At 40.0% G+C, this 23,667-nt stretch overlaps 1 protein-coding gene across 2 annotated transcripts in view; it reads right to left on the reverse strand.

Annotated features, from left to right (window-relative positions):
* Nucleotides 1-23,667, reverse strand: part of TTC27 (tetratricopeptide repeat domain 27) — a 194,512-nt gene that overhangs the window by 97,366 nt on the left and 73,479 nt on the right. For both annotated transcript variants that reach the window (XM_003262719.3, XM_030800389.1), the window contains exon 10: nt 22,324-22,437. In XM_003262719.3, coding sequence (XP_003262767.1) covers nt 22,324-22,437 — 114 coding nt within the window. The remainder of the gene's footprint in view (nt 1-22,323; nt 22,438-23,667) is intronic.

The following is a 23,667-nucleotide window of genomic DNA, read 5'->3' on the forward strand; positions in this document are numbered from 1 at the left end:
CTGTCTTAAAAAAAAAAAAACTGTGTGGTGGTGAAGCATTCAGTGACTACTAGCACAGTCTGGTACCCATAGTCTGGTGCCCCTATCTTGATTTTGACACAGGGGCCAGGAGTTTGACTCCTCTGCCCTTCCACTGCTTCTGGACCAATATGCAAATATCAACACAGTGAAAAGGCAAACAGTATCTCAGTGCCCTTATTATGAAGATGGTTTTGACCTACGGACACTCTGAAATGGCCTAAGGACTCCCAGGGATTCATAAGCCATATTTGATAACTGATGCCTTAGGATTAGTAAAAGTAGAAGCTCTTACGCCTTCCCTACAGCCCATCTACCTCCAATTTTCTCCCAAAACTTCTCCAGGGGACCCTGCTTAGTGTCTTAATGAAAGCACAAGTTACCCTGTTTACAAACTGCAAATTTTATGAGGGCAAAGAATAACAAATATTTATTGATTATTAAAACCTGAGTGAATGTTTTAAACTCTTAGTATTATCCTTTGTTAAAAAAAAAAAAAAAAAAAGCTTATGTATGCCAGCTGGTGGCTCACACCTGTAATCGTAACACTTTGGGAGGCCAAGGCAGAAGGATCGCTTGAGGCCAGGAAGTTGAGGATGCAGTGAGCTATGATTATGCCACTGCACTCCAGCCTGAGTGATAGAGCAAGAGAAAGAAAAAAGAAAGAAAGAAAGAAAGAAAGAAAGAAAGAAAGAAAGAAAGAAAGAAAGAAAGAAAGAAAGAAAGAGAAAGAGAGAAAGAGAGTAAGAGAGAGGGAGGGAGGGAGGGAAGGAGGAAGGAAGGAAGGAAGGAAGGAAGGAAGGAAGGAAGGAAGGAAGGAAGGAAGGAAGGAAGGAAGGAAGGAGCTGAGTCTAATAATAATTAGCTACTACTTTCCTGAGTAAGTGTTAGCCAAATGCAAGGCACCTGTTCTAAGTGAGCTCAATTTTAATTGGTCTCAGATGGTTGGCCCTCAATAACACCTTAAAGGTTCCTGCTGGCATTTATCCCGTTAAACATAGCACTGTACCCCAGAGCTTTGTGCGTACCTGTTTGGCCTCTGTTCTATGTGTACTTGGGGAGAAAGAAAAACATCTGGAGATGCTAAAGAACAACAGGCCACCTCTACTTAAGGCAGCCTTTCCCAAACATGCCCATAATCACTACCAACACTCTAACCCTGAATCTCTGCGGGCTAGGCTGAAGATCTATTTTTTAACCACCCCCACCAAGAACTGGTACACACGTTCAGCAAATTTGGAAAATGCTGTGTAAGGATGTTAAGATGTACGCAGAGTGTTATCTCAGGGAAAACTAAAGCATGAATTCAATCACCATAATCTGACCTTGTCCAAAGAACTTAAGTTTGTTCCTCCTTGGGAATCTGACTAAAGTTATTATTTAGTGCCTTTGAAAGCGTGCTTTAAGTGAGTATATTTTACTTCATTCCATTAATACATTCGTTTATTATTACCTACTTTTCACTTTTCTGTAACTTTCTAGGGCTTTTTTTAGTATCACTAGTAAAGGTTACTTTATATTGTGTGTTACTTGTCCCACTCTTATCCCACTTATCTATAAGCTACTCGTTGCATATTTTTTACCCCTGTATTCTCAGGAAGCTCATATCCTGGATTCAGCCCATCAGTGTCCCTCTGGGCAGCCCCCTTTCTTGGCCTTATCAGAAGCCAATCTCATTCATCCATTTGCATGTTCTTTTCCCACACAGAACCATATCCTGAGATTGTGTGCCCTCCATTTCCCTCCCTTTCAACCTTAACTGTAGGCCTTAAGACACTGAGTTCTGCAACCTAAACCTTTCTCACAAAAGTCTCGATTAACTTCTTCCTGCCTGTGGTCATTCCACTCCTTTCCTCTAGATGATGCCAGTCTTCTACTGATACCATGTTTCCTTGTAAGCCAGTTCTCATAGCTTCCTTAGAAAGTAGGGCATGGTGGATAAAAGTATGGACTTCTAAATCAGGTGGACCTGGGGTGAACTCTAGTTCAGCTATGAGACTTTGGGTAAGTAATTTAAATTTTCTGTGCCTCAGTTTCTTCATCAGTAAAAATGTAGATAATGTCTCCTCCCTAGGATTAGTTACCATCTGGCATATGAGTGTTCAGTAAAGGAAGTAATAATACACAGTTAATTAAATGGTAGTAACTACACACAGCTCTGTATAAACAGTAGCAACTATAATTTTTCCAACAAATAAAACCATAGCTACAATCACACGAGCAACTCCTAATACTACTTTTCAATAACTTTCAAATGCACATAGTTATTAATGCAGACGAAATACAGAGCTAGATTGAAAGACACATGTTCATATCTCAGATATGTGAAAATCTTGACGGCATGACCCAGCACACTATACATGAGGCACTGTAATTATCTCAATGTTATTCAGGTTTCCCAGGTAGTAATGACTGCTTTTAATCAGTTATGAAGGAACAGCAGTTTTCTTATTCTTGTACCTAAACTTCCCCTCCTATAAAGTGAAGATGATAATAAGAGTCAACGTTTATTGAAGATTGACTATGTACCAAGCACTACTCCAGGCATTTCACAAGTATCACCATTGGTATGAGGTAGGCTTGACAGCCATCCCCACCCTACCAATAAGGAAAGTGAAGCACTGCTAGGCACGGTGACTTATACCTAGAATCCCAGTGCTTTGGGAAGCTGGGGCCAGGAGTTCAAGACCAACCTGGGCAATATAGCAATGTCTAATCTCTACAAAAAATGAAAAAATTAGCCAGGCATGGTTGTGTGTGCCTATAGTCCCAACTACTTGGGAGGCAAAGGCAGGAGGATGGCTTGAGCCTCAGAGCTTAAGGCTCCAGTTAGTTATAATCACTCCACTGTACTCCAGCCTGGGTGACATAGCAAGACCCTGCCTCTAAAAGAAAAAAAAAAGAGAGAGAGAGAGAGAGAAAGAAAAGTGAAGCCCACATGAGGTGAGGAAGCTTAACAATCTTGGCCATAGCAGTTTGTGATTTCTCTTCCTCTTGTTTGGTGAAGTCTATGGATAATGAAATCTGGTGCTATTGTGACAACAACCTTCCTGATACTGTAGAAGGTGGAGAAAAGCAAAGATATGCGAATGAGGATGGGAAAAGCAAGAAAAAGAAAGGCCTGATGATCTCTTTGAACCCCTGAATCCAGCTATCTCTGAGACTGGGATATCCCTAGAACTCTCAGTTATAATAGCCAATTTATTTCCTTTTCTATGGCCAGTTTGAATTGGGTTTCTGTCCCTTACAACTAAATGACTCCTCACTGAGACCTGTTCTTAAAAATTCTTAAATTTTACTAAGACAGAAGGTCAAGAGTCATGAAAAGCTCTAAATTCTATTTGTCCATTATAAGCACCTTACATTTAGGCGGATTTAAAATAAGCATGAAAATAAGCATAAAATCAAATATAATTTTTCAAATTTTGAAGCCATACCCACTCATTAGGCGAACCAAATACAGCCATGGTCAGCTTAAATGACTAGATCATGTGCTGCACTCCACTTCCCAGTCCTTCTTTAATGACTCCATAATGGCAGCTGGAGATTCTCTACTCACACAAATAGTTATACATCAAGGGCAATACCAAGTCTGCCAAGTATAATGCACGTGAACCTACTTCTGTGAAGAAGATATGCAAAAATACAATAGAGCACACGAACATTCTGAGACGCTAACACATGAGAGAGAAGTCTTTAATACAGAATAAATGACCGGTTCATAATATAAAGGAAAGCTTTGTCTTCTGGTATGCTAAAAAATACAGAGTGAACATATTTCTAGTAAATTAAGCAGTTAATTTGAACTTCAGCCTCTTATTACTTCTTAGGAGCACACAGGGTACTGAATTATGCATTAATTCACTATTTTTTAGGAAACCCAATAAGAAAAACTGTCATGGCTTCATCTCTTTTCCCTTCCCTTAAAAAAATACAACCAACCAAACTGAATTACTACCCTATGTTGACCTCAGTGTAATCATAGTGACTATTCTGTTCCTGTTAGCTTTGGCATCGGGGCTTGTTACTACACTAAAAATTTGGACTGGAATGATATCAGAAAGGCTGATCTCTACAGCCCTCAGATTACTGAAGTGCCAGATGAAAACATAGTCTTTAATTTAGCTAACTCTCAATTAGTCCTGCTAATAAGTAATTCAAAATTCTATTTTTCTAATTCATCATTTAGCAAACATTCATTGAGTGTCCATGTTGAGAATGTAAAAGTAAGTAAAATATAGAAACTGACCCCTGAAGAAGCTCACATTCTAGCTGTTATGAAGGAAAGGTTTCCAAATAGAGAATAGAATTAATAAATGCTAAAACACAGCTATGACAACACAGAGTCCAAAAATAAACCATACACATACAGTCAGTTGATTTTTCAATGAAGGTGCCAATAAGAATGGGGAGAGGCCAGTCAGAGGTAAGGAGAGAAAGTAAGCAGTGTTGAAGCAGTCTACCTAAGAAGTGAAGATCCTGAAGTAACATAATTCATATATTATGTTACTATTATTAGCTATAGGATAAAACTAGACTTCTGAAAGCCTTCTCTCATAAAATTTAGAATGGAGCTAAGACAGGTCAGAAGCCCGGGCTGCTGAGGGAGACTTACCCTCATGATCAATATTTGGCTGGGGGATGGGAGGTGGCAGGTGGGCATAAACCATCCTTTCCCCCTGTGAGAATACCAAGGGGAGCTTCTGGTACTGTGCCTCCACAGGGAGGCATCCTCTATCCCTGGATGTCTTCATGGGAAACTCTGGAGTACTTGGGAAACCCATATCTGCATCTGAGATCATGCTGTATTGTCTCCAGCTTAGAGTAACTAAATATTACCTCCTGCAGTTGTGTCTGTTAGCTTCTTTCTTGTAATCATAATCTCACCCCTTTGAGAACCACACACTTACTTAATTATTCTCAAGTTAAGATGATCTTCATAAGCTAGCTCTCTGTCCCAAACTACTGCATTCCTGCCCAATGTTCTTTTTTATGACCACATGCAGAAGGCAATTCTGATGAGCTGCTTTGACCTGAGATCTTGCTCTGGTCTAGGGGCATAAAAGTAGGCCCTGTGTTAATATATTTGATGCAGAGCTAATATAAGTTTCCCATATAGTCAATCTCAATACCTGTTATCTGGGTTGTTGCATCTCTTTCTGACCCTGCTATTCCATCCTTTAAACATTTTGACCTTTTTTCTTGATGACTAGGTGCCTCTCCTAATCTCTGCAAAGCCTTTTGTATCTTTTGCAGCCTCCCTGAGTGCACCATCTAAGGATATCTCATACATTGTGTAGTTCACTGCTCTATGCACAGCTTCGTCTGTTGGATGTCACTCTGGTGAGGGTGACCCTGTATTCCAGACTATGACTTCCGTAGTTCAGAACCACTGGCCAATGCTTCAGACACCAACCATACTGAGAGGAGGTTCTCCTCACTGGGTCTCTATCCTTTGTTTGTGGCTCTTCACTTGGGATCTTGATCCTGCTACCAGCTCCTCTGGATGCCTCCTCTGCCCCCTAGGCTTGGTCAAGCACACTGCCTTCTTGCACCACTTAGGAGATACTATCTCAGAACTCACATGTCTGTTCAGAAGGAAAGGAATGAAAGAATGAAGCAACAGGAAGTATGAGGCTTATTTTAAAAGAGAAGCATCTTTGTTATAACAGCAAGAGTGCCCAGTTGCCTCAGATTCCCAGTTCAGAGCCTTAGGGGAAGATTTAGAGGGAAGACCCATGCCAACCCTACAGAAGCCTGCTAGTTAGCCACACTGTGGTCACAGTGCAGAGTCCTGCATTCAGTGGAAAAGCCTCTAAGACAATGAGACCCACATTGCTACAGAGGGGACTTGTGCTAACTATCAACACAATCAGCTTTGGCAATCATCAGCCATTTAAGAAAAAGCAGTACCCATGAAAAAGAAAGGCCAAGAGGAACATATAAGACAGGTCATACCTGAGGACAGATAATTCACAGGAATAATTTTTAAAATTCTAATTAATAATGCACAAATAAATTTAAATGAGATATTGTATCTACAAAACACAAAAGACTATTATGAAAACGGACAATCAGAAAAATACAGATTTACTGGAAATTAAAAATAATTGTCAAAATAAAAAATTTTATGAATGGACTAAATATTATTAATTGGGCTTATGGTCAAAATTAGTAACACAGGAGAAAAGATGGAAGAAATCTCCTATAACATCAATCAAAAAGACAAACAGCTTAGAAGAGGCATAGAAGATAGATCTGGAAGGTCTCCACATAGTTCTACTAAAATTCCAAATGCAGAACTGAATTGGATAAAGAAGAATTTTTAAAGAATGAAGAAAAAAGTAGAATTAATTAAAGTATAATTAAATTGTTTCATCTACAGAGCCATAATTGCTTATATTTAAATAACCCAATATATAATCCAGCAAGAGAAATAATAATTACGGCAACTAACATTTATTAAGCACTTCCAGCCTGAGATGCTGATCTAAATATTAACTCATACAATGCTCATAAAAGCTCCATTTATTCCATTATTTATGTGACGCAACTGAGGCATAGAAAGGTTCAGTAGCTTGTTCAAGGTATAAGCAGGTATATTACATGGTAGCGCTGGGATCAGAAACCAGGCAGTATGACTCCAGAGCCCATGGTCAAATTTAGATACATCCAGAATTCCAAAAATAAAGAGAAAATTCTAAAAAAATTCAAAACAAGAAGAAAAGAAAGAACTTAAAACAAGACAAAAATCAGACTGCCATACTTATTAGCAAACTTGGATGACAGACAATATTAAAGTAATGACTTCATTTAAAGTCCTGAAGAAGAATGATTTTGCAACTAGAATTCTATACACCCAAACTACTGAATTATGATGGAAAAATACTTTTCACAAAGACGCAAATTTAACTACATTTGTTCTTCATGTGAAAAAGTTACACAATGAGGCAATACAAAAAAACAAAAAAGGAAACAAGAAAGATAATAACTAACAGGAAAGAAGCAGTGGTAGCTGACCATGACCTACAGCAAAGAGCAAAAAAGAAATCAGTGGAGAATCCCCTGGACCTTGATTCTTGTGACAGCTTCCTTCAAGTGGCAAACACTTAGACACGGAGCACTGCGTTTCCTTCTCCATGGGTCCAATCACACCATTTGGTGTATAATCAATAATCAGTACACTCACAGCATCATCATTACAATGCTGTAAGATTGGGCTCAAGTTTTAAAAAAAATCAACATATAGGCCAGACACAGTGGCTCACGCCTGTAATCCCAGCACTTTGGGAGGCTGAGGTGGGAGTATCACTTGATGTCAGAAGTTTGAGATCAGACTGGGCAACGTAGTAGGACCCTGTCTCAACAAAAATATTACAAATTAGTTGGGCGTGGGGGGCTGAAACAGGAGGATCACTTGAGCCCAAGAGTTCAAGATTGTAGTGAGCTGTGATCATGCCACTGCACTCCAGCCTGGGTGACAGAGTAAGACTCTGTCTCAAAAAAAAAAAAATTAAAAAAAAATCTGAGCCAGGTATAGTGGCTCACACTTGTAATCCCAAAACTTTGGGAGGTTAAGGCTGGAGGACTGCTTGAGCCTAGAAGTCTGAGGCCAGCTTGGGCAACATGGCAAGACCCTGCCTCTACAAAAAACTTAAAAATTAGCCTGGCATGGTGGTGGGTGTCTATGGTCCTAGCTACCGAGGAGGCTGAGGTGGGAGGATCACTTGAGTCCAAGAGGTCAAGGCTGCACAGCGAGCCATGTTTGTAACACTGCACTCCAGCCTGGAAAACAGAGCAAGACCCTGTCTCTGAAAGAAAAAAAAAAAACAACATATAGAACAAACATACATGACAAAAATCACCCAATAGAATATAGAGTAACAATCCCCAACAATGGAAAAATAACATAAAAATGGAAGAGGAGATGAAAAGTGTGCTGATTTCTTCCTTAGTCATAGTGTGGAATCAACAGATTCTATCTAAAAAGTTGACAAATCAAGAGACAGAAGTATTAAAGAAATATAAATATTTAAAGTTATAATGGAAACCACTAGAATAACAACTAAAAAAGAAATAGCTAAAAATGAACTCAGAATTGGGGAAGAATTTATATCTTTCATTTAAAATCCTCCTGAGTGAACTAATTTTTTTATTATATGCAGTACTAAAATTTGTAATATGCAGTTTAAAAATAAAATATTAATTAAAAGACACTTTCAAAAATAGAGGATTGCTTAAATAAGTTGTAGCACTTCTGTTTAAAAGAGTGACATATGGCTGCTGGAATGAATGAGCTAGATTCACAAGTACTGGCATGCAGAGCTGATCAAGCTGTTATGTTTAGAGGGAAAAAGGTTTAAAGCAATGAAGACTGGATGATCCCACTTATGTCAAAGTATATTTATGTTTACACAAAGAAAGAGGTTTAGAAGGTACAAACTGTTGAGACTGGAAGGCAAGCAAGAGGAAAAGAAAGCTGTTGTTTTTTACTTTCCACTTCTATATTGCTTATATTTTTATAATGAGCAGTATCATTTATATAATTAAAACAACTAAGAACAGTGACATAGTTTAAAAAAACAAAACACACTTCACTACTACTGACCGTGGACTTGGTCCAGGTGTTACAACTAATTCCTGCAGAGTGTGGTAATTCCATCAGTATTAAAAAAAATAATAATAAAGGACCTCTTTCTCAAATTATTCAAACACAAGTACAAGCCTCAGTGTAACAAATCCTGACAGTACATTACTGTGACTAATATTCCTCCAATCAAGGGTTTCATTATGACATGCCCTTAATCATTACTAGAAATTAATGAGATAGGTCATGAGGGCCAAATAAAGAAAGGACTACCAACTTTAAAGAGAAATGTTTCAGTCCACACAGGAGCAATAATCTCCACAATGGTAATAAACATGGTATTTTGGGTCTTCCTCCCTCCATAACTAACTATGATAAAAATCCCCACTCCTTCAAAGCATGCATGCAACTACACAGTATCAAGAACAGATGTTCTAAAGCTGGAGGAATCACATTATCATACTTCAAACTGTACCACAAGGCCACAGAAACCAAAATAGCATGGTACTGGTACAAAAAACAGACACACAGACCAATGGAACAGAATAGAGAGCCCAGGAACAAAGCTGCACACCTACAACATCTGATCTTTGAGAAAGCTCACAGAAACAAACAATGGGGAAAGGACTCCTTATTCAATAAATGGTGCTGGGATAACTGGCTAACCACATGCAGCTAACCACATGCAGAAGACTGAAACTGGGTCCCTTTCTTACCTCATATGCAAAAATCAACTCAAGATGGATTAAAGACTTAAATGTAAAACCAAAAACTATAAAATCCCTGGAAGATAACCTAGAAAGTACTATTCTGAATGTAGGGACTGGCAAAGATTCCATGATAAAGATGCCAAAAGCAATGTCAACAAAAACAAAAATTGACAAATGGAACCAAATTAAACAAAAGAGCTTTTGCACAACAAAACAAACTATCAACAGAGTAAAGAGACAACCTACAGAATGAGAGAAAATATTTGCAAATGCATCCGACAAAGGTCTGATATCCATAATCTATAAGGAACTTAAACAAAAAAATAAAAAACAACCCCGTTAAAAAGTCGGCAAAGGACATGAACAGTCACTTTTCAAAAGAAGACATATGCACAGCCAACAAGCATATGAGAAAAATGCTTAACATCACTAATCATTAGAGAAATATAAATCAAAACCACAATGAGATACCATCTCACAATAGTCAGAATGGGTATTAAAAAGTCACAAAATAACACGCTAAAGAGGTTGTGGAAAAAAGGGAACACTTAGATACTGTTGATGGGAATGTAAATTAGTTCAGCCATTGTGGAAAGCAGCTTGGCAATTTCTCAAAGAACTTAAAACAGAACTACCATTAGACTCAGCCATCTCATTACTGTTTATATACCCAAAGGATTATAAATCAGTCTACCATAAAGACATGTGTGTGTATGTTCATTACAGCACTATTCACAACAGCAAAGGCACGGACTCAACCTAAATTCCCATCAACAGTAGACTAAATAAAGAAAATGGGTAGGCCTGGCCAGGTGCAGTGGCTCACGCCTGTAATCCCAGCACTTTGGGAGGCCGAGGCAAGCAGATCACAAGGTCAGGAGATCGAGACCATCCTGGCTAACATGGTGAAACCCTGCCTCTACTAAAAATACAAAAAATTAGCCAGGCACGGTGGCAGGCGCCTGTAGTGCCAGCTACTCGGGAGGCTGAGGCAGGAGAATGGTGTGAACCCAGGAGGCGGAGCTTGCAGTGAGCCGAGATCGCACCACTGCACTCCAGCCTGGGCGACAGAGCGAGATTCCATCTCAAAAAAAAAAAAGGGGGGGAGGGGGGTGCATATACACCATGGGATACTACACAACCCTAAAAAAGAACAAGATTATGTTCTTTGCAGCGACAAAGATGGAGCCAGAGGCCATTAACTTGAGCAAACTAATGCAGGGACAGAAAACCAAATAGTGCATACTCTCACTTATAATTGGGAGCTAAACGTTGGGTACACAGGGACACAAAGAAGGGAACAACAGACATTGGGGCCTACTTGAGGGTGGAGGGTGGAAGGAGCTAAGAATTGAAAAATTACTTATCAGGTACTATGCTTATTACCTGAGTGATGAAACAATCTGTACACCAAAACCCTCAGACACACAATTTACCTATCTAACAAACTTGTGTATGTACCCCTGAGCCTAAGTTAAAAGTCAAAAAAAAGAACAAATATTCTAAGAAAAAAGTCATTTAAAAATTGTGAAATCTGACTTAATTAACACAGTTAAGAAAGTCAAATTGCAGTATAAACAGACTTCAGGGACAGAAAACTGCAACAATCTCAAATTTCCAATTCAATGCAATGTCCTCCCGGAAATCCAAGGAAGAAGAAAAATATTCCTGTTGGGCAAACATCTTCAGAGGCACAACTGCTTGGACAGGGACAGACCTTCACGACTTAAATTAACAGGTGTAAGAGATAACCAAGTAATTAAAATTCATTATCAAGATTATTTCAGTAATAAACATAAAACAATCTAACATTGATCTCCAAAGACTGAACTGAGTTTATCTAACACCAAGTGAAAGGAGTTTGATACGAAAGAAGGCAATGACAAATTTGGTTTGTACAATTTTTTTTTCAAAAATGTTTTGTCTTGGACATAAATAAGATGGTCCCTTTGAATGCATGTAGTTTCCATTAATTTGCTTCACATTTGGATTATAAAATGTTTTAGCCCCTTTGTGTTGCTGTAACAGAACATTAGGATTGGGTCACCTATAACGAGCAGAGATTTTATTTCTTATAGTTCTGGAGACGGGGAAGTCTAAGATGGAAGGGCCTGCATCTGGAAAAGACTTCTTGCTGCATCATCCCATGGCAGAGGCACAAGAGGGAGAGTGAGGGCAAGAGAGAGACAGAGAAGGAAGCCAAACTCATTCTTTTATCAGGAACCTAACCCCTGAAATATTGGCATCAATCCATTAATGACCTAATCACCTCTTATAGGTGCCATCTCTCAATACTTTTGCACTGGGGATTAAGTTTCCAACACATCAACTTTGGGAGACATGCATAAACCACAGCATATAAAAGAAAAGGATGTGATATTCTGATAAAATGTTGAATATAAGAATTTAAGGCTGGGTGCAGTGTCTCATGCCTGTAATCCCAACACTGTGGGAGGCAAAGGAAGGTGAATAGCTTAAGCCCAGGAGTTCAAGACCAGCCTGGGTAATGTGGTGAAACCTTGTCTCTATAAAAAACACAAAAATTGACAGCTGTGGTGGCATACACCTGTAGTTGGGAGGCTAAGGCAGGAGAATCAGGTGAGCCCAGGAGGTGGAGATTGCAGTCCCGAGATCATGCCATTGCACTCCAGCCTGGGTGACAAAGCGAGACTCTGTCTCATTTAAAAAATAAAAAAAAGAATTTAGATCAGATGGGGAAGGAAAGGAGGAATGATGATAGAGAACACTATTTTATACTCCACTGGTAGAAAAGCAGGGTATAAATGATTACTGAAGAATATAATCTTATTTTGTTTCAAGCAGCTTCTGAATCATAGCCATTAAAATAGTTTCCATAAACATTATTTTCTTCATTGTCACTAACATCACCACTGCCTTGAACATGCAATAAAAAATTGCAGCCCAAAATAATTTCAGAAGACAGGGTGTTTTTAATAGATTGTCCTCAACTTGGAGTTCCTTCTTCTTCTGTGGCTCTTATAATCATGATTTATTTACCTTTAGGTGTGATTAAACATTTTCTTTTCAAGTTTGGCACGTCTCACTTAGAGATCTCTTCCAAATCTGCCATTCCTTAGGACTTGCCGTTGAAGCCTTCAGTGTAACTGCCTGCAACGTGTAAGTCTGTGTAGTCCAGACTGTCACTAACTAGCCAGACAAACTGGGGCAAGGTTACCTGACTTCATCACACCTGCATTTCCTCAACACATAATAGAACAAGATTAAACTTTTTCCTAAGGGGGTCCTTTCTAGCTTATTTTTTAAGTCTTTTTTTTTTTTTCTTTTTGAGACAGAGTCTCATTCTGTCACTAGGCTGGAGTGCAGTGGTGCAATCTCGGCTCACCGCAACCTCCGCATCATGGGTTCAAGCGATTCTCCTGCCTCGGCTTCCTGAGTAGCTGGGATTATAGGTGCCCGCCACCATGCCCAGCTAATTTTTGTATTTTTAGTAGAGATAAGGTTTCACCATTTTGGCCAGGCTGGTCTTGAACTCCTACCTCAGGTGATCCACCTGCCTCAGCCTCCCAAAGTGCTGGGATTACAGGCATGAGCCACCGCACCCAGCCTTTTCCTCAAGTTTTAAGTTTACCATTTTATCACTTTACACTGCTGTGGAAGGGAACAGATTTTCATAGAAACTAAAACAGAATTAAAAAACACAACACTGTCTTAATATACACATGTAATTTTAAAATCATTTTCCTCTTATTCCTCAGGGATGCAGTAATTTCAACAAAGTAATATCAAGTTCTGAATCAGGGGAATTGGCAGAAGTTCAGATTATGAGCTAAATGCCTCAACATTGACAAAAACTTAGACAAATTGTGCATTCATCCTGTCACATGATCTGACTAATTTCCAAGATTTCTGCGTTGGGGAAGTAAAGAGAATTTTCTACAGTACTACCCTGCGGAGGCAGAAGTAACTCTCTAATTCTGTTCTACAGGTAGTGGGCTACGCAACTCTCTTGATAATGCAGCATTTGAATGGCAAAATGAACGGACCCCAAATATAGTAAGGCCAATGCAAAGGTAAAATGCCAGAGCACAGTGATTTGACTCTTCTTCTTTTTTTTTTTTTTTGAGACAGAGTCTTGGTCTGTCGTCCAGGCTGGAGTGCAGTGGCGCAATCTCGGCTCGCTGCAACCTCCGCCTCCTGGGTTCAAGCCATTCTTCTGCCTCAGCCTCTCGAGTAGCAGGGATTACAGGCACCCGCCACCATGCCTAGCTAATTGTTTTGTATTTTTAGTAGAGATGGGGGTCTCACCATGTTGGCCAGGCTGGTTTCAAACTCCCGACCTCAATTGATCCACCTGCTTTGGCCTCCCAAAGTGCTAGGATTACAGGTGTGAGCAACTGCTCCCAGCCTTCTTTTAAATCTATGTTTCCCACTCAAAACACATTCTTGTTATTTGATACCTAAAAACATAATCTTCACAAATGCAGGTTTAGAATTGAAAAGGTATATACAGGCTGGGCGTGGTGGCTCACGCCTGTAATCCCAGCACTTTGGGAGGCTGAGGCAGGCGGATCACTTGAAGTCCGGAGTTCAACACCAGCCTGGCCAACATGGTGACACCCGTCTCTACTAAAAATACCAAAATTAGCCAGCCGTGATGGCATGTGCCTGTAATCCAAGCTACTTGGGAGGCTGAGGTAGGAGAATTGGTTGAACCTGGGAGGGCAGAAGTTGCAGCGAGCTGAGATCACGCCACTGCACTCTAGCCTGGGTGACAGAGCAAGACTCCGTCTCAGAAAAAAAAAAAAAAGCTATATACTTATAAACACATAAAAGATTCACTTTTTTAGTTTAATTGGCTGCTATAAAAGAAAACTGAATGCTGACCTAGCTATTTTATTTGCCAAAGTTACTGAAAGAGATGGCTAAAAGGCAAATTATTTCTAGGTCAGTATGTTCTTCATCAATAAGTGAATGTAGTCTAGTACTATTTCTATTAAGAAGGCCAAAACTAGCCTGACCAACATGGCGAAACCCCAACCCTACTAAAAATACAAAAAATTAAGCCGGCGGTGCATGCCTGTAGTCCCAGCTACTCGGGAGACTGAGATGGGAGAATCACTTGAACTCAAGACACAGAGGTTTCAGTGAGCCGAGATCACGCCACTGCATTACACTGTGGGTGAGAGCGAGACCTCCTATCTCAAATACAAAAAAACAAAAAAAAGAAGGCTGAAGCTTTAACAACAACAGACACTTAAACTTTTTCCATAATGTAAAAAAAAAGTATTATGTGTATTTCCTTAAATAAACTATATTTTAGCCATTTCAACATTTTACAGTTTCAGTGTAAACTGAATTTTTAACAAACTTTAAAACAGTGGTATAACCCACCATAATTGAAAATGCTAATCAACTACATCTTCACCTTCCCTCTTTGCTCTACATGGTGGGGCCCAGCTGTGGGAGTGGGGACAACAGATTGCCTCGGACTATCAGCTTTTTCAGCATCACCTCAGCTAGAGAGCACCTAGCCTGAGGTCATGCCCCTTCCTGAGGCTGCCCATATCCAGTGATAGGGAAGAGAAGGCAGAGGACAGGTCCGGCCATTTCAGCCCAAGGGGACAGCAAAGTGGGAAATACCATAGGCTCTACTGAGCCAACACCTCAGATTGGCCTTTTCTTCTGCTTCTTTCTATTTCTCGTCAACAGGTGTTGCACCCTAGTAACATGAATTTTGTGTTTAGATTTGGGTCCCATCCCCAAAATATCTCATTATGTATATGCAAATATTTCGAAGTCTGAAAACAGTCCAAAATCCAAAACATTTCTGGTCCCAAGCATTTCAGATAAGGGAGACTGAACCTGTATTAACAGTTTTATCATCAGTGATATTAACTATAATCACGAGGTTACGGTAGTCTTTGCCACTTTTTTCCACTGTAAAACTGACATCTTTCCCTTTCCATACTCCATATTTTGGAGGCGAGTCACTAAGTCCAGCTCACAGTTAACGGGTATTAATCTCTACCTCTTGGAGGGGCATATATTTACATAAATTATTTAGAATTCTACTGTAAGGAAGATTTGTCCCCTCTCCTCCATTTATCCAAAATTTATCGTTCATCAATGTTTATCATTCATTTATAACAATATGGACTCATGTATATTTATCTTATACTTTGAGTTATAATCAAATACAGCTGACCCTTAAACAATGCGGGGTTTGGGATGCCAACCCCACTATGCAGTCACAAATCAGCATATGACTTTTGACTCCCTAAAAACTTAACTGATAGTCTAATGTTGACTGGAAGCATTACTGATAACATAAATAGACAATTAACACATATTTTGTATGTTATATGTATTATATACCCAGCAGGGGTATCCAAGGGAACAGATAGAGTCATGGGTTCTTAGTTTCTATTTCTGGTTAAGCCAGGAGAAAGCCCCTTCCTCATCCCTCTTTTCCACTTATCACTAGAGACAGAAACTAAAAAAAACATGGTTTCAGGCTGCTAAAAGCCTAAAACAACAAAACACAACAACAACAACAACAACAACAAGGCAGGTTGGACAAGCTTAATATGTAATATTACAACAGTAAGGCGGGTTGGAAAAGCTTAATATACTGCATTCTTACAATAAAGTAAGCTAGAAAAATGAAAAAAGAGGCAGGATGCAGTGGCTCACACCTGTAATCCCAGCACTTTGGGAGGCTTAGGCAGGCAGATCATGAGGTCAGGAGTTCAAGACCAGCCTGACCAATATGGTAAATGTGTCTCTACTAAAAATACAAAAATTAGCTGGTTGTGGTGGCGCACGCCTGTAGTCCCAGCTACTCAGAAGGTTGAGGCAAGAGAATTGCTTGAACCCAGGAGGCAGAGGATGTAGTGAGCCAAGATTGTGCCACTGTACTCCAGCCTGGGCGACAGAATGAGACTCTGTCTCATTTAAAAAAACAAAAAAACAGGTGCTGGAGAGGATGTGGAGAAATAGGAACACTTTTACACTGTTGGTGGGACTGTAAATGAGTTCAACCATTGTGGAAGTCAGTGTGGCGATTCCTCAGGGATCTAGAACTAGAAATACCATTTGACCCAGCCATCCCATTACTGGGTATATACCCAAAGGACTATAAATCATGCTGCTATAAAGATACATGCACACGTATGTTTATTGTGGCACTATTCACAATAGCAAAGAGTTGGAACCAACCCAAATGTCCAACAACGATAGACTGGATTAAGAAAATGTGGCACATATACACCATGGAATACTATGCAGCCATAAAAAATGATGAGTTCATGTCCTTTGTAGGGACATGGATGAAACTGGAAAACATCATTCTCAGTAAACTATCGCAAGGACAAAAAAACAAACACCGCGTGTTCTCACTCATAGGTGGGAATTGAACAATGAGAACTCATGGACACAGGAAGAGGAACATCACACTCCGGGGACTGTTGTGGGGTGGGGGGAGGGGGGAGGGACAGCATTAGGAGATATACCTAATGCTAAATGACGAGTTAATGGGTGCAGCAAAACAACATGGCACATGGATACATATGTAACAAACCTGCACATTGTGCACATGTACCCTAAAACCTAAAGTATAATAACAAAAAATAAAAAATTTAAAAAACAAACAAAAAACAAGGTAGAGAAAAGAAAACGCTATTAAGAAAAAAAAGAGAAAATATATTTACTATTCATTAACTGGAAGTAGATCACCATAAAAGTCTTCCTCCTTATTGTCTTAACATCGAGTAGGCTGAGGAGGAGGAGCAAAAGGAGGAATTGGTCTTGCTGTCTCATGGATGGCAGAGGCAGAAGAAAACCCATATATAAGCGAACCTGTACAGTTCAAAGCAGTGTTGTTCAAGGGTCAACTGTACTATTTAATTTGCTGCTCAAATTGTTCTAGCTTTGACCACTGGGTTCTCTTTAGATTAGCTCCTGTGTCCTTTTGACATGCCTCATTTCTTTTTTTTTTTTTTTTTTTTGGTTAAGTACTACCTTACCTTCTGGCACTACAAGAAGTTCCAGGCTCATGATTTTCCCTGCCCCAGCTGCCCCAATCCTAAAACCAGCCATCTATCCAAGGAGCTCTGCTACCTATTATTGAAGACTGACACTTAAAAAATAAAATCTGGCACTAGATGTGTTTGTTGCTACTGAGGTGTAAATGCTTCTAGGCCCTTCTCAGTGGACAGAGCTATGGAATATACAAAACCAAAGGAATAATATTTGTATTTCTAAGAAGCATCAATAGAGTGCCCTAAACTTAGTGAGGTGGCCATCAGAAATATTTTTAGTTCTAGAAATTAATAAAATATACTTCAATTGTTTTTTTTTTAAACTTTGGAATAAGGGAATATTAATTAGGATATAGACTAAACTGCTCTAACAAAAAGATCAAAAAGTAGACTTGAGCAAGACAGAATTCTGGTTCTCTTTCATTTATAAATTCAACAGTGCTATAGTTTGAATGTGTCCTCTAAAAGTTCATGTGTTGGCAACTTGGTGCCCAATGCAACAGTGGTGGGAGGTGGGGGCTGTACCCTCACGAATGGATTAATGCTGTTACCATGGGAGTGGGTTAATTACCATGGAAGTGGCTTTGTTATAAAACGGAGCTCTCTCTCTTGCACATACTTCCTTTTGCCTCCTACCCTTCTGCCAGGGGATGACCCTCACCACATCCTGACACCATGCTCTTGGGCTTCCCAGTCTCCAAAACCGTAAGAAATAAATTTCTTTTCTTTATAAATTACCCAGTCTATGGTACCCTGTTATCACAGCAGAAAAAAGACTAAAACAATGAATGGCTCAGAACTGCAAAAAGGGCTCAGCCACCTTCAAAACATCTCTGGTCTAAGCTGGCAGCCCAGTTCTCCTGATTTCCCAGCCAATGGGAAGGGACAAAGTGCCAGGAGAGCACACATTCCCTTTTAAGCGTATGACCCAGAAGCGGTACATATCAATTCATCCGCATCCTACTGTTCACAACTTAGTCACCTGGCCTCTCCAACCTGCAAAAGAGGACAGGAAGGGATGTGCCTGGATAAAATTCAGGAGGTTCTATTACTAAAATAAAGAACGGGGCCAGGCGCGGTGGCTCACGCCTGTAATCCAACATTTTGAGAGGTCGAGGCAGGTGGATCACCTGAGGTCAGGAGTTCAAGACCAGCCTGGCCAACATGGTGAAACCCTGTCTCTACTAAAAATACAAAATTAGCTGGGCATGGCGGCATGTGCTTGTAATCCCAGCTACTCAGGAGGCTGAGGCATGAGAATCGCTTGAACCTGGGAGGCAGAGGTTGCAGTGAGCCAAGATTGCACCACTGCACTCCAGCCTGGGAAACAAGAGTGAAACTCTGTCTCAAAAACAAAAAGGCAGGGGAGCAGGGAGAACAGATGTTGAGGTTTTAAAATTAGCATTCTCCGACAGAGAAAACCCACTTCTGTTTTTATCACAGCATTTTGTCTGTGGATTTATTTTTAATACAGCAACAAATAATATGTTTAATACCTATCCAAATGGGCTAAAATTTTGTCACAATAATAAGTTAAGAATAAGATAGGACAGGCGCAGTGGCTCATGCCTGTAATCCCAACATTCTGGGAGGCCAAGGTGGGCAGATAACTTGGGGTCAGGAGTTCAAGACCAGCCTGGCCAACATGGTGAAACCCTGTCTCTACTAAAAATACAAAAATTAGCTGGGTGTGGTGACGGGCACCTGTAATCCCAGCTATTCGGGAGGCTGAGGCAGGAGAATTGCTTGAACCCAGGGAGCAGAGGTTGCAGTGAGCCGAGATCATGTCACAGCACTCCAGTCTGGGTGACAAAGTGAGACTCTGTCTCAAAAAAAAAAAAAAAAAAAAAAAGAGTAAGGTAAATAAGTAATGATAATGTAAGATTGCACCCCATAAAATAAAACAGGAATCCATGAGTCCACAATCAAGTAAATAAATACATGGAAAAATAAATGAGAAGAGAAAGCTCTTCCTTACAGTAGAATACCAATTAAAAAATTATTAAATAATCATGGAATTAGAAAATTCCCACTTGGCAATACATAATGCTAACTTATGCAGAGAAGATACATCAATAAATAATAAAACCAGGCCAGGCACAGTGGTTCCTGCCTATAACCCCAGCACTTTGGGAGACCAAGGCAGGAGGATTGCTGGAGGTCAGGAGTTCGAGACCAGCCTGGACAACATAGTGAGAGTCCCATATGACAAATTAAAAAACTATCCAGGCACAGTTGCATGCACCTGTAGCCCTAACTAGTGGTAAGGCTGAGGGCTGAGACAGGAGGAATACTGGAGCACAGGAGGCAAAGGCTGCAATGATTGCACCACTGTACTCCAACCTCAGCAACAGAGCAAGAACCTGTCTCTAAGAAATAAATGAATAAATACATACATTTTTTTAAATGCTAAAACCTCCTCATTAGTATAGTGGCAAGTAAAAAATAAATAAATAAAAATGTAAAAACAAAAGAATAAATGCTAAAACCTATGGGTGAAAGTTAGATGACAAACCAGACGGTCTCAAAGTTAACACCCTGTGTTAATCTGTTTTGTGTTGCTATAAAAGAATACCTGAGGCTTGGTAATTTATAAAGAAAAGATGTTTATTTGGCTCATGGTTCCGCAGGCTGTACAAGCATGGTACCTCAGCTACTGATGAAGCCTCAGGAAGCTTTTAGTCATGGCAGAAGGGAAGGGAAGCAAGTGGATCACATGGCAAGAAAGGAAACAAAAGAGAAGCCAGGCTCTCTCAAACAAGCTCTCACATGAACTAACAGAGGGAGAAGTCACTTATTACTGTGGGGAGGGCACTAGGACATTCATGAGGAGTCTGCTCCCATGACCCCAACACCTCCCACCAGGCCCCATCTCCAACAATGGGAATCACATTCCAACAAGAGATATGGAGGGGACAAATACCCAAACTATATCACTTCCTGAAAATGTTTATTAATTACAATGGGAAAAGAGTAACTTTACTTGGGGAGGAATCTCACAAACACAAGCTTACTGAATAATCAGATAACATCCCCAGTGACAGGATAAGTGAATATCATGTACCACCTGAGGGGAGAAGAGTACTACATCATTTCTATAATATGACAGCCAAAATTCTATGACCTGAATCAAATCATGAGGAAATCAAACTTACACTGAAGGGCAGTCTCCAAAATAACTAGCCCATAATCTTCAAAAGCATCAAACCCATCAAGGTCAAAAAAGGACTAGGAATTGTTCTGGAATAAAGGAGTCTGAGAGGACATGACAGTGAAATGCCAGGCTTGGATCCCTGTGCTACAAAGGACGTTATGAGGACAAATTGATAAGGCCTAAACGGGATCTCACGGTGAAGGGCACATGGGAATTCTTCATACTGCTCTTACGACTTTTACGTAGGTTTGAAATTTTTATAAAATAAAAATAAATTTTTGGCCGGGTATAGCGGCTCACACCTGTAATCCTAGCACTTTGGGAGGCAGAGGCGGGCAGATCACTGGAGGCCAGGAGTTTGAGACCAGCCTGACCAACATGGTGAAACCTCCATCTCTACTAAAAATACAAAAATTAGCCGGGCATGGTGGTGTACGCCTGTAATCTCAGCTACTCAGAAAGCTGAGGTATAAGAATTGCTTGGATCTCAGAGGTAGAGGTTGCAGCGAGCCGAGATTGTGCCACTGCACTCCAACCTGGGCAACAGAGTAAGACCCTATGTCAAAAAAAAGTAAAAAAAAGATCACTTTCATTAATTACTATAGTCTGAATGTGTCCTCCAAAATATGTATGTTGAAACTTAATGGCCAATATGAAAGTATTAGGCAGTAGGATGTTCAGGAAATTATTAAGTCCTGAGGGCAGAGCCCTCATAAGCAGGACTAGGGCCCTTATAAAATGGTGTAAAAGGATGGGTTCACTCTCTTCCACTCTTCTGTCATATGAGAACACCTAAACAGTGCCATCCATGAGCAATGAGGCTTTACCAGATACCGAATCTGCCAGCACCTTGATCTTAGACTTTCCAGCCTTCAGAACTGTGAGAACATGAATTTCAGCACTTTATAAATTACCTAGTCTCAGGTATATTGTTGTAGCAGCACAAACAGACTAAGACATTGATGTTACGAAATCCTACATCTATTGTAAGATTTTCCATTTTTCTTGGTAATAAATTTGCATCATGGATAGTTTATGAGAAAATGTGTAAAAGAGACTAAATGCTATTGACTCACTGGATAGGAATAAACATTAGCATTAAATGAAGAACGGTACCTGAATATGGATTAATCTTACATGTGGTTAGTTTATGAATATTTTTTGCATCAGGATGAATTTTATTTCTTTATACAACCCATACCTATGGGGCTGTATATCTTTATTTATTAATTCTTATATTGTCTCTTTTAATGCTCACCATAAACCTGTGAGTGCTATTATTATTATTATTTGAGACGAAGTCTTGCTCTTGTCGCCCAGGCTGGAGTGCAATGGCACGATCTCAGCTCACTGCAGCCTCTGCCTCCAGGGTTCAAGCGATTCTCCTGCCTCAGCCTCCTGAGTGGCTGGGATTACAGGCACCCACCACCATGCCTGGCTAATTTTTGTGTTTTTAGTAGAGACGGCGTTTCACCATGTTGGCCAGGCTGGTCTCCTCACCTCATGATCCACCTGCCTTGGCCTCCCAAAGTGCTGGGATTACAGGCGTGAGCCACTGCACCCAGCCTAAGTGCTGTTATTATTATTAACCTCTTTTACAGATGATGAAAATGAGGTTTGGAGAGGTTAAATACCTAGTTCACAGAGCTGCTAAGTCACAGAGCTGGACTTTGGAACCAAGAAATTAAACTATAGAACTTATTCTCTAAACAGTAACAAATTATTTGAGTAAAATGTAAGCCATTTCATTCTTTCATTCATAACAAACATGTATGCTTATTGATAGCAATGGAGAGTTGGAAGACCCACACAAATTGCCACATTAATTCCTACCTGTGTCTGCCTCATTGCCCGTTCCACTCGGCGTGTGCTTCCTCTCTCAAGTTTTGTCCGGAGGATCAAGGCTGATGTCTGAATGGCCCAGAACTTTGGTTGTGAAAGCAAACACTGATAGAAGCGGGAGGAAAAAAACATAGAAAAGAGATAAGCTAGGTGATCTCATTCTAAATAGGACAAAATTAATTCTTCCAAAATATCAGGGTACAGTTAAACACAGATTTGAAAATCTTCCCAGTTAACAGAAAGTTCTCTTTTTCTCAATGTGTATTACAGAAATCATTCTAAAACATATGAGAATGCTTTCTGGCATTTGTTAGGGTAGGGAGTCTCCAATTTTAATGAAAATGCATTCCTAGAAGGGGCATCTTAACAAAGACTGGCCTATATCAAAACCGAATATGCACACACTAAAATGTAACCCCAGAGAAAGCTGTGACCACCATTACTCAGAGAATACAGTAGAAATCATCCAGTATGATCACAAATGTAGTGGGAAACAAAGTGAAAGTACTGGATAAGTGAAAACAGGGACAAAATGTACTATGATAAACACTGACTCCTTGGTATAATGAGCACAATTTAAACTCTCTTTGATGACAACTTGGAATCTGATATTGTCTCTGGGTATCATCCACAACAATTACTTTCAGTAAAGATTACTACAAATAAAGGAGAAAGACCTGTTTATTTATCTGAAAGTTGATGCCATCCTTGGTCCTTCTCTTGTTTCCAAAAGTCAGGTTTGGAAAACATCTTAGAGTACAATTAATCACTGAAAATCTAGCTACTCATTAGAAGTACCTGGGAAGCTTGGTATTCTAAAAGTATATCAGATCCCTGAGAGCAGAATGTGGGCGTCAGTTTTGGTGGCTGTTTTTTTTTTTTTTTTTTTTTTTTTGAGACAGGATCTCACTCTGTCACTGAGGCTGGAGTGCAGTGGCATGATCACGGCAAGCTACAACTTCGGCTTCCTGAGCTCATGCAATCCTCCCACCTCAGCTACCCAAGTAGCTTGGACGGCAGGCCTGTACCACCATGCCCGGCTAATATATTTTATTTTATTTTTTGTAGAGACAGGATCTCCCTATGCTGCCCAGGCTGGCATCAGTGTTTTTTAAAATACCCCCCATGTAATTCTCAAGTGTAGCCAACTTTAAGAACTATTAGGCTGGGTCAAATGGTATTTCTAGTTCTAGATCCCTGAGGAATCGCCACACTGACTTCCACAATGGTTGAACTAGTTTACAGTCCCACCAACAGTGTAAAAGTGTTCCTATTTCTCCACATCCTCTCCAGCACCTGTTGGTTCCTGACTTTTTAATGATTGCCATTCTAACT

Source organism: Nomascus leucogenys, chromosome 19 (assembly GCF_006542625.1).
Source record: "Nomascus leucogenys isolate Asia chromosome 19, Asia_NLE_v1, whole genome shotgun sequence".
In the NCBI taxonomy this organism is placed as follows: Eukaryota; Metazoa; Chordata; class Mammalia; order Primates; family Hylobatidae; genus Nomascus; species Nomascus leucogenys.